Source organism: Geotrypetes seraphini, chromosome 1 (assembly GCF_902459505.1).
Source record: "Geotrypetes seraphini chromosome 1, aGeoSer1.1, whole genome shotgun sequence".
Lineage (NCBI taxonomy): Eukaryota > Metazoa > Chordata > Amphibia > Gymnophiona > Dermophiidae > Geotrypetes > Geotrypetes seraphini.
This window is the reverse complement of record NC_047084.1, coordinates 310,258,460-310,270,694: the sequence shown is the minus strand read 5'-3', so window position 1 is coordinate 310,270,694 and position 12,235 is coordinate 310,258,460. Positions and strand designations below refer to the sequence as shown.

General features: G+C 43.2%; 1 protein-coding gene across 35 annotated transcripts in view; it reads right to left on the bottom strand.

Annotated features, from left to right (window-relative positions):
• Nucleotides 1–12,235, bottom strand: part of ANK2 (ankyrin 2) — a 958,369-nt gene that overhangs the window by 132,894 nt on the left and 813,240 nt on the right. For all 35 annotated transcript variants that reach the window (XM_033955859.1, XM_033955893.1, XM_033955875.1 and 32 more), the window contains 2 exons: nt 10,647–10,858; nt 5,450–5,654 (listed from right to left, as the gene is read on the bottom strand). In XM_033955859.1, coding sequence (XP_033811750.1) covers nt 5,450–5,654; nt 10,647–10,858 — 417 coding nt within the window. The remainder of the gene's footprint in view (nt 1–5,449; nt 5,655–10,646; nt 10,859–12,235) is intronic.

Sequence of the window (12,235 nt, the reverse complement as noted above, 5' to 3'; positions counted from 1 at the left end):
GTAGTTAAAGCTACAGCCTCAGCACCCTGAGTTTGTGGGTTCAAACCCACACTGCTCCTTTTGACCTTGGCAAGTCACTTAATCCCCCCATTGCCCCAGGTACATTAGATAGACTGTGAGCCTTCTGGGACAGACAGGAAAAAATGCTTGAGTACCTGAATAAATTCATGTAAACCATTCTGAGCTCCCCTGGGAGAACAGTTTAGAAAACTGAATAAATAAATTGAAGACTGGACTCCTAAGGAAGGCATACATTACTGAAACATGGACCATGTTGGGTCCTGTTTTACATCATTGACCTCCATCCACATTTGAAATTTGCTTTCTATTTACAATCAAGATTTATTTCTACAATAAATTTGTGTGTAATCATCTTGATACTGTGGTGCTTTATCCTACTTTGTTTTGTATGTCACTGACTTTTGGTGTGTGGGTTTTGTCCCTCTTTGTTTGTACTCCATGACATCATATGATGCATGCAGCTTATATAATACTGTAGAGTAGCTAGTTATGCATGCTGCATTGCAAACTTGAGTGCAGCAAGTTAAGCCAGTCCTTGACCTGGCATAAGTGGTCGCGGCAAAGTTTCAGCACACCAAAGCTACTTTGCGCTTGTATTCTGTAACAGGCTTCAAAGACATTACAGATGCTCACCCCAAAGTGCCGCGGTTCGGAGGGGGGGGGGGGGGCAATCACCATTGCGGCAGGAGAGATGAGCCATCTCTCCTGCAGCGATAGTTTTAGTAGGCGGTAGGCAGGTTGCTGGTGCTGCTGAGCTGCAGCGATCAGCTCAGCGGCCCCTTTTTTGGGCACTTATACCTATTTTGACTTGGTCTAAGTCAAAACATATAAGTGCCGACTAGACAACCTGCCTAAACTTTTGGTTATACCTGCTGTACGCCTAGGAACATAGAGTATGACGGCGGAAGAGGGCCAGCAGCCTAACAAGTCTGCCCACTCAAGAACCCTCCCTCCCTGGAGTACCCATCTTTTATGCATAACTCTGTAGCACCCCCACCTGTTTGTCCCATCGACTTTTGAAGTTGAGCACGTTACAAGCCTCGACCACCTGGCGTGGAAGTTTATTCCATCGATCAATCACCCGTTCGGTGAAGAAGTATTTCCTGGTGTCACCAGGAAATCTTCCCCCTTAAGTTTTAGCGTATGCCCTCTTGTTGCCGTGGGACCCATAAGAAAAAAATATTTCTTCCTCCACTTCAATGCGACCTGTGATGTATTTAAATGTTTCTATCATGTCCCCCCTTTCTCTGCACTCCTCGAGAGAATATAAGCGCAGTCTGGTCAGACATTCTTCATATGGGATGTCTTTAAATCCTGAGACCATCCTAGTGGCCATTCTCTGGATTGACTCCATTCTCTTCACATCTTTTTGATAATGTGGCCTCCAAAACTGGACACAGTACTCCAGTTGAGGTCTCACCATGGATCTGTACAATGATAGTATGACTTCAGGCTTTCGGCTGATAAAGCTCCTTCTGATGCAACCCAGCATTTGTCTTGCCTTTGCTGAAGCTGCCTTTGCTGAAGCCCAGGTGTAGGTCGGCCCACCGCCCGCCCTTTCCCCTCCTCTAAAAACGCCTCTTTTGGCTCTATGAGTTTAGAGGCAGGGGAAAGGCCTAAGCTGGTTTTAGATACGTCTAAAACCAGCTTTGATTATGGGTACTTGGACGATCAGGCTTTTTGATCGTCCAAGTACCCATTTAGGCCACTTTTTAGACTTTTTTTTGTTTGATTATGAGCCCCACAGTAACAATTATTTTAGGCACATTTATTTATTTCATTTTCTATCCTGTCCTCCCCAAAGAGCTCAGAATGGGTTATAGGTTAACATACATAATATACAGTTAACAGGTTACAATTTGCCATAATTATGGTACAAGTTTTTAGCCTAACTTAACACAAACTAGGGATCTAAAACCAATATACATAATAAACAGTTTACAGGTTAAATTTGTCATAGTTACCATGCAAGATATTTCAATACAATTTCTTATCCTAACACAACACATAACGAGGATCTTGTACATACTTTTCTTTGTAATCAATCGGTCATGGGCAGGGGAATTAGGTGATGAGGTGCTTTTTATTGCTTTCCTAATGTTGAGGAGTCCCTTCAAGGGATCTAATCTGTGGGGGCAGTTGACAATTCGACATGAGCTCCGCCTTTGACCTGGTGGACCATGCGAAAATTCTGCAATGCCTAAACGATATTGGCATCAGGGGTGAAGTGCTGGACTGGTTTCATGGCTTCCTTCTATCCCACACCTATCAGGTACGTTTCAATAATGATCTCTCCAACACCTGGAGCGACCCATCCGGTGTTCTGCAAGGGTCCCCGCTATCTCCATTGCTTTTCAATATCTACATGACCTCACTGGGCGTACAATTAACCCAGCTGGGGATAAAATTATTCAGTTACGCTGATGACTTTACGATCATCATCCCATTTGCCAACTCCATCTCGGAAACCATTCCCAAAGCATCAGAAGCCATAAACTTGATGGAGCACTGGATGACAGACTTCAAGCTCAAGCTCAGTACAGAGAAGACAAAATTCTTCATCGCTTCACCACACCCGCTTGACACCAAAACACCACTAGGCATCAACAAACTTAACTACCCCATACAGCCCACCATTAAAATACTGGGTATAACTCTGGACCAATGCCTAACCATGAAAGACCAGGTGGATTCCTTAATCAAAAAGGGTTTTTTCACCCTCTGGAAGCTTAAATCCATTAAATCACATTTTGACAACTCTGCATTCAGAATCCTGGTACAAACCCTCGTACTGAGTAAACTCGACTACTGTAACATCGCCTATTTAGCAATCTCCCAAAAGAATATGTGACGCTTACAATTAATGCAAAACGCTGCAGTCAGACTTATCTTCGGTGTAAAGAAATTTGATCACGTGACGCCATACTACAAACAGCTGCACTGGCTGCCATTGGAAGCTCGTGTAAAGTTTAAGTTCACCTGCCTCTGCTTTAAAGTTCTTTATGGTCTAGCCCCTAAATACATAACTGACCTTTTCTCCTTCTCAGCCAACAAACACAAGAGAAGCTCCCACTTGCACTTCGTTTCTCCCCCGGTTAGAGGTTGCAAACTAAAAAAACACCATGAACACCTTCTCTCACATCAAGCAGCTCTATGGGGTAAAGATCTAGAACAACTGCTCTCGCCCACCACTTACGAGATATTCAGGAAGCGCCTCAAAACTCAAAAGTTCCTGAAGTATCTAGACAGCTGACCCATTCCTCTCTTTCCCCTCTATAACGGTTCTCTTGCCCTATCCCCTTCTTGCTTTCCCATCCCTTAAGTTCTCTCAACTTGCTCTTCATTAAGCTTTTGTAAACCACATAGAACTTAACAGTACTGCGGTATATAAACTGTTATTATTATTATTGATTCCAGTGGGTTAGTATGAAGCGGAAGTAGGAACGCCATTTAGCAGTTTGCAGTTGAAGGGCATGACCAAGGGGCATTTTGAGGCATATTTCATCCTGGGAGTAGAAGGACCTATTAGACACATATGGAGGATGCTCCAGCATCATGTAGCTTGGTGCCATATTGTGTAAGGATTTGAACGTTAGCATCAGGTCCTTGAAGACACAATGTTTGGTTATGGGCAGCCAGTGAGCTGATGAGAGAGCCTGGGTTGCGGGCATGGAGGTTTTTTAGAAGTCTGACTGTTGCATTGTGTACATGCTGGAGACGTATGTTCTTTGCCATAAGACCGTTGAATAGCGTGTTGCAGTAGTTCATGTGGGAGAGGACTAAGGCATAGAGTAGCTGGGTGAAATCAGATCCAGAAAAGTAGTTCCTTATTTTACGGAGTTGTCGCAGGTAGTAAAATGAGGAAGATACCACCTGAGAGATATGGTTGGAAAGCGATAGGTTGGAGTTTAGGAGTATTCCTAGGCTGCATGCTTGGTCTTTTGCAGTTAAGGTAGTCCCAGCATAGCGAGGGATGGGTGCAGGTGAAGTGTTCTTTGCAGATCCAAAGGAGTTCTGTTTTGGAGACGTTTAGTTGTAATTTGTTGATGGGCATCCAGTTTTCGATTTCCGATAGGCAGTTTAGGAATTTTGAGATCTGGGCATCATGGGTTTCTCCTAGTGGTAGGTATAGGTGGATGTCATCAGCAAAAGTATGAATCTGTATTTGGTATTTGTGGGCTATGTCCAGGACAAGTCTAATGTAAAGAGTGAATAATAGGGGGAGATAGTAAAGCCCCCTGTGGAGTACCACATTTGATCAGTTTTGGTTTTGATAGCGCATTGTTGAGCAATATGCTTTGGGATCTATTATACATCAAAAGCAGAAAACCTGTGAGGGAATCCATGGGACTGTTGTATGATTAAGGAGTAAAAGGTGTGCTCAGGGAGGATAAGGCCATAGAGGAAAGACTGAATGAATTCTTTACTTCAGTTTTTACGGATGATGATGATGATGTAAGAAATCTACCTGAACTGGAAATGGATTTCAAGAGTGATGAGGCAGAGGGATTGAAAGAAATCTCTGTAAACCTGGAAGACGTACTAAGCCAAATCGACAAGTTAAAGAATGGTAAATGACCTGGACCGGATGGTATACCATCCCAGGGTACTGAAAGAACTCAAAAATGAAATTGCTGATCTGTTGTTAGTAATCTTTTGCTAAAATAATCTGTAGTACCTGAAGATTGGAGGGTGACCAAAGTTACACTAATTTTTAAAAAGGGTTCCAGGAGAGATCTGGGGAATTACAGACTGGTAAACCTGACCTCAGTGCTGGGCAAAAGAGTGGAAACAATTATAAAAGATCAAATTGTGGAACATGTAGACAAACATGATTTAATGTAGTGGTCTCAAACTCGCGGTTCCGGGGGCCACATATGGCTCGCCAGGTACTATTTTGAGGCCCTCAGTATGTTTATCATAATCACAAAAGTAAAATAAAACAGTTTCTTGATCATATGTCTCTCTAGCTATAAATTACAGTATTATTATTAAGACTTAGCCAAAAGAAAAGATTTATAAACTATAAAGAGTGTTACCTCATGCAAAATTGTCATTTCTTTAATAAGACATTAACTATTTTTTCTGAGGCTCTCCAAGTACCTACAAATCCAAAATGTGGCCCTGCAAAGGGTTTGAGTTTGAGACCACTGATTTAATGAAACAGAGTCAGCATAGGTTCAGCCGAGGGAGGTCTTGCCTCACCAATTTGCTTGACTACTTTGAAGGTGTGAATAGACATGAGGATAAAGATGAGCGGGTTGATGTAGTATATCTAGATTTACAGAAAGCTTTTGACAAAGTTCCTCATGAGAGGCTCCTGAAAAAATTAAAGAGACATGGGATAGGAGGCAATGTTCAACTGTGGATTAAGAATTTGTTATTGAACAGAAAACAAAGAGTAGGGTAAAATGGCCATTCAACTTACCTGTTATGCTGCATAGTAATCTTAAAGTAGGTGTGTCACCCCCAAACCCAAACATCATCCCGTCACTGGAGGCTTTAGGGACTGGAATTGTCATGGTGATAGGTTTATGAAACTTTCTCCTTCTTGGTTCCAGAGTGACTATGGGGCTAAAGGTAGCTTTGTTACCTAAAATCTTCTTTACAAGTTCACCATGCATAGGCTGGGCCTTCAGACATTTACAGAAATGAAGAGAAGAAAGTAAAAATAAAAGGATCAATATATTTTATTCATGAAGATTAACAACATCAACATATGCTCTTCCCTTCTTCAAAAAACAGACCATTCATATATGCTTCATGTATCACATCTGAGATATTTCAATGCATTTTAAGAAATATGAGTCAAATTGAACACAGGAAATAGTCTAACATATGTATAAATATACAGTACATGACACATAACTATTTATATCCTTCCAGGCCACAGATATTTTTTAAAAAAATTTCATGGAATGCTGGGAGAGTAATAAGGACAACAAAGTGTGAGACTGTCAAAGGAGGAAAATAATAAACGAAAAGGTGGAAGAGGTAGGAGATTATGAGAGAGCACACAAATGGGTAACCATTGGGATAGTGTGGGGGAGTATGTGAGAAGGGAATGAGGTAGAAGTAAAGAGAAAGAAGAACACAGACAAAGTCAACTAAATTTAGAATAAACATTTTCGAAACATAATAAAACTGGTAAGAAATTAGGTAAAAGCATGTTGAAAGAAGACTATTTGGTCAATGAAGTCTTCTCATTTGTACCTGACTGTTGTGTTGTGGTCTTCTCCCACCTTCCACCTTGCCACTAAGATTTTTTTCTTTTTTTTTTGTGTATCAAAGTGGAGAATCTCAACCAGTGGCGTACCAAGGGGGGGGGGGGGTAGTCCGCCCCGGGTGCAGCCTTAGGGGGGGTGCACAGCCGGCCTGATCCCTATCGCACTCCCTCCCTCCTTACTGCTGCCCTCCTTACTATTGCTGCCGAGTTGAGTCAGCTCCCTTTCTCCCTCCCAGCCCCTTACCTTCGTGGCGCTTTCACACCCCCCCTTACCTTTGTGACGCTTTCACTCCCACCCCCCTCAACAGGCCCAGTCTGACAAACTTCCCTGCTCTGTGGCCGGCAATGTCTAAACTGCCTTCTTACAGCAGCCAGAGCGTTGTAGTTTTATATGGCTGCCGTAAAGGGGGGGGGGGTGTATGTGTGTGAAAGTGCCACAAAGGTAAGGGACAGGGAGGGAGAAAGGGAGGAAAGGTGGGGTGGAGGGGAAAAGACGCTGAAGGGAAATGGGTAAAACAGAGGGTGGAGAAGGATGCTGAAAGCACATGGGGAAGACAGAGGGGGAGAAGACGCTGAAAGCACATGGGGAAGACAAAGGGGGAGGACGCTGAAAGCACACGGGGAAGACAGTGGGGAGAAGGATGCTGAAAGGACATGGGGAAGACAGAGGGGGAGAAGGACGCTGAAAAGACATGGGGAGAAGGACGCTGAAAGGACATGGAGAAGACAGAGGGGGGAGAAGGACGCTGAAAGCAAATGGGGAAGACTGAGGGGGAGAAGAACGCTGAAGGGAAATGGGGAAGAGAGAGTGGGGAGAAGATGCTGAAGGGAAATGGGGATGACAGAGTGGGGAGAAGACGCTGAAGAGAAATGGGGAACAGAGAGTGGGGAGAAGATGCTGGATGGGAAGAAGACAGAGATGCCAGACTATAGGGTGGAGAGGAGGGAAGAAGATGGGTGCAGACCAATTTGGAAGGGGGAGAAAGGGAGAGGCACAGTAACAGAGCAAATGGAAGACGCAGAGAGAAAAGAGACAGTGGATGGAAGGAATTGAATGAGAAGATGAGGAAAGCAGAAACCAGACAACAAAGGTTTTTTTTTGCTTCAGGTTAAAGTAGTATATTAGTTGTGTTGATAAAAATTTATAAACAAAGCCCAGCCAGCTGAACATCTGTTTCTCCAGTTCAGCAGCCAGAACTTTGATTTATAAGGAAGGAATAAGCTAAATATTGCAATACTGAGGCTTGTATGGATGCTGCGGGGACGGTGACGGGGCAGTGAAGGGAATTGCGGTGACAGAGCGGTGAAGGGGACAGTGCAGTGACGGGGACAGATTTTTTCCCCCGTGTCATTCTCTAGTGCTCACGTCAAAAGCTTCCCTCTGACCCTGTTTCTGCTTTTGACTGAGCATTGCATTGCCGATCTGAAGTTCTGTTGATGCCGGGGGTAGAAGGAGGCACATTGCCGATCTTAAGTGTCATCGCAGGGAGTGGGGGGGGGGCTTCGCCAATCTTGTTGCCAAAATTGGAAAGGTGCAGAAGGGAGAAAGATGGGCCTGTGGTGGATGGAGAGATTGAGAGAAGGGGGCAGATAATGGAAGTGGAGAGAAGGGGGAGGGAGAAGGGGCAGATGATGGAAGTGAGGAGAGAAAAGAGGGCAGATGATGAAAGTGGGGGGAAAAGAGAGAGAAGGAGAAGATGATGGAAGTGGGGGGAAAGAGAGCAGATGATGGAAGTGGGGGGAAAAGAGAGAGAAGGAGAAGATGATGGAAGTGGGGGGAAAGAGAGAGAAGGGGCAGATGATGGAAGTGGGGGATAGACAGAGAAGGGGCAGATGATGGAAGTGGAGAGAAGGGAGCGAGAGGAGGGCAGATGATGGACGTGGGAGAAGGGGAAGATGATGGAAGTGGGGAGAGAGAAGAGGGCAGATTAGCGCTTGCTAACCCCGCACTACATGGCTAGAACTGAAGCCAGCTCAATACTGGCATTAGCGTCTAGCGCACGCGGCATTGTAGCATGCGCTATTCCATACGTAAAAGCCCTAACACAGCTTAGTAAAAGGAGCCCTAAGTTACTGTACTCCAACTATAAGTTATAGTTTATTTTCATACCTCTCCATTTCTAGCCCAATTCCAGGGTATGCAGTTAGCACATGAATTAGCTTGCACTACAAGAATCGTTCCTTTCTCCTTCCCACCCACCCTCAATCCACAAAGGGATTGGAGACATAGAGTGGGTGGGGATGCTGATAAGGGGTTTGGGGGACCTTAAGAAGAGGGTGACCAAAACATTTTTTGCAGTTTTACATGAAACTTGAGTCTGTGACCAAAATTTGCCACTCAGTTTCAACTGAAACTGAAGCCGAAACAGAAATTGCAACTACCACACCATAGCAACCTCTTCTTCCTCTTCCTCCCTCCCCCGCCACTTTAGTGGTCTAGTGACATGGTCAGGCAGCAGCAATCCCCAGTTGCACCTGCTCATAACATTTTTGCTGTTAAAATGGCTGACATGAACTCCAAAGGCAGTCTCGTGACTGCTGCTCAAGGTCATGGTAGCAATTTTTGTTGTTAAATATATTTATTGATTTTTAAATCATATAATAAAGAATAACTTGTACAGAAAGCAAGATTAGTAATTCTACATAGAGCAAGAAATATGGTAGCAATTTTTAATTGGAGCCAGCTTGGGTAGGAACAACTAGGGATCGCTCCTGGACTAACCACTAGACCACAGGGACTCTAAGGAATGTCTGAGGTATGTGGAGTGAAAGAGAGGGAGGGAGGGGTCAAGCCCGTTCCTGTTCAGAGGTTGGAGGGGAATGGGTGGAAGCGCTATGGTTACACTACACTGAGTATTGGTTTCAGGTAGAGTTACCAGACGTCTGGTTTTACCCAGACATGCCCTTTTTTTAGAGGGCATGTCTGGGCATCCGGACGGCTTTTCAAAACCTGACTCTTTGTCCAGGTTTTGAAAAGCTTCTTCTTTGGGACCATGTGGGGAGGGCATCTGCGCATGCGTGTTTGCCCTCCCGACTGACAAGAACAGGTTGAGGGGCGGGGGCTATGGGTCTGGATTTTATTTAACTAAAATCTGGTAACCCCAGTTACAGGTGAAAATACATCAGCATTTTCAGCTGAAACTGAAACAAGGATGCATTCTGATTTTAGGCTGGTTTTAGTGTTGAAACCACAACCAAAATTTGGTCAGCCTCTAACCTTAAGGATGCTTAGTGGGAGTTTTGGAGGTCTTAAGGATGTTTAATGGGTATGGAGTTGGGAGAGCTTAAATATGCTCATAGGAGGGAATTGGGGAAATTTAGGGTTGCTCATGGGATGGAAGTGGGGGAAGCTCATGTGATGGAATTGAAGGAACTTAGATGTTAGGGTTTTGTTTTAAATGCATTGGAACATGATAACTGCAATCAGTGTGAATGCACTTACTGCACTGCCAATGTATTTACTGTGCATATAAAAGTAATTCTATAACAGGACGCCCACATTTATGTGCAACTTGAGTGTGTAAGCATACAGAATACTGTCGTTTTTGGCAGTAATTATTTACTTGCATGCACAAGTGCAGCAAAATACTTTAATGCCATTCTATAAGGACCATAATTTTTTTCGTTCTATATAAGCCAGATACACCAATTCTATAAGGATACACATAGCTGCCATAATATACTGTATAAATGTAAGGAATGCTAACATGGGTGAAGCACAGGAGGGAGTGGACAGGGCTGCCATTGTAAATTGTATCAACTCCTGGCACATTTAAGCGCCTGCAGTTATGCCAGATCTATGGCTGGTGTAACTGTTGGTGCCTAGATTTTAGGTGCCCCCCCTCCCCATACCAGGAAGTACTAGTATTGTTTAACGTAATCCGAACACCCAGTTGCTATTATAGAACTGGCTCTCATCACGTGGCATCGAAAGACATCTATAAGAAGGTACCCATTTAGAATTAACTTCTAAATATCTGCCTTGGGCATTAACTGCAAGTCGGAACCTGTTCACACCTCCAGCAGCCACTACACAGGCTTTGCAGTTAATGTGCATTAATTTTTGAACTAATGTATAGTAACTGCAAAACTTTACTACACAGGTCTCACAGTAAAAACTATAGTTATCAAGTAAAACAGTTTCATATTTTGAATAAAGTTATATCAGGCATCCTAATAAATTAAACTAAACTATCATGTCCTCTTACATATGTCACAATAAGTAGCTAGAATAACCATGCTTTGGTTAAAATATGCAACTATCACAGTACTGTAGACTTGGGAAAATAAATGTTTGCAGATGTTATATCTGATGGCAATTATTACACCTACAACACCACAGATTCATCAACACAATCTCAGTCTAGGATAATTTAATAACGCTGATAAGGTTCTGTACCTGTAGGCCTACACGAATTCGCTTGGTCAGTGCACCCTCTGGGAAGACTGCCTGAACCTGGGGCACTACTGTGCTGCTCAGTAGTCCACCCTCAGGTCCAATTAGATTGCTGTCCTGTTTGATCCGGGACACGACGGCAAAGTACTGGGGGAAGTCTCGAGTGATTATTCGGCAGATGCGCTTCTTCTCTAGCTCCTCGGGGCTGTCCAGAACTGAGAGGAGGATCAATAAAGGATTCAATGAAATGAAAGAACTATATCGGAAATACTGCTGATAATATTTAGGGGTCCTTTTACTAAGGCGCGCTAGCCGTTTTAGCGCACGCTAAATGCTAACACGTCCATAGACTATAATGGACATGTTAGCGTTTAGCGCACGCTAACATTTTGCGTGCGCTAAAACAGCTAGCGTGCCTTAGTAAAAGGACCCCTTAATTATTTTCAGTGATTAACTATGTTACTCACATGGTACTAATTTTATTTGCTAATGCTTTCTGTACATTTTTTATCCTTAGCAAAAACTCCAGAACACCACCAAGGGGGATAGTTTACAAATGTACGCTACGGGAGCAACGCATGATTTTTTCCTAGTGAGCCACATTATTTTACGGCTATGCAGGTTATATAATAATGAAATGCAAAGCACCACATCATTATGCAAACTGAAAAGCACAGGATGAATTTAACTTTACCATCTGCATTATTCCTGGGGAAAAAAAAAATGATGCCAGCTTTGAGCTGTAATTTTTCCTTCCTGAGAGAACAGGGGAACTAATGTGTGGACCAAAGCTTCTGGTCACCCACTTACGCCATGTTGATAGTGAGTGGAAATGTATGCACCTAAATGCAGCACTTTAGCACATAAGTTACAGTATTTGTAAATTACATGCATAAGCATTGGATATGCCCATGTCTCCCTCCCCCCTTTGAATATCCCCTTCCATTCATGCACTAAGTTGCATACTAAAATTATAGAATACCATTGAGTGTGTAACTAACATTTTTCCTAACAGTCACATGTTTAAGTGTTAGTGTGATATTGTAGGTCCCTAACTAAGTGACCGGTTATAGAATGAGGGGAAGAGAATATATAAGTATTCATTTATACCTTCTAAAGAGCAGATGCAAATTTGTGACATGGCATCTATGAGCTAATAAGGGTCATGGAAGGAATTAATTTTATACAGACACGTGGAACCATGATGCCTTTAGGGACTTTTAACTGTTATAAAAAATAAAAAAAAATATGTCACCTTGAAGCTGAAATTTCCAAATAGGCCAAACATTCATTATTATAGCTAATCTTCAAATAAAAAAATGTCACTTAGAGATACTGCAGGCCCTGTGGTGGCCAATTTGATACTGCAGGCTAGACCTACCTATATGCTAACCAAGTCAACAGCGGCAGGTTGATGGAAGCCTGGAGCATGAAGGTGCAGAATGTTTGGGCACCAGCCTGATGGTTTTGGTAGCCATTTAGATTATTAGATAGTTTTGTGATAAGATATGGAGATGGAGGTGGGGCTGAGTTGGGTGATAGGTATCAGATTTAATATGGGGGCCTTGTATGCTTATCTATTAACAGTGCCA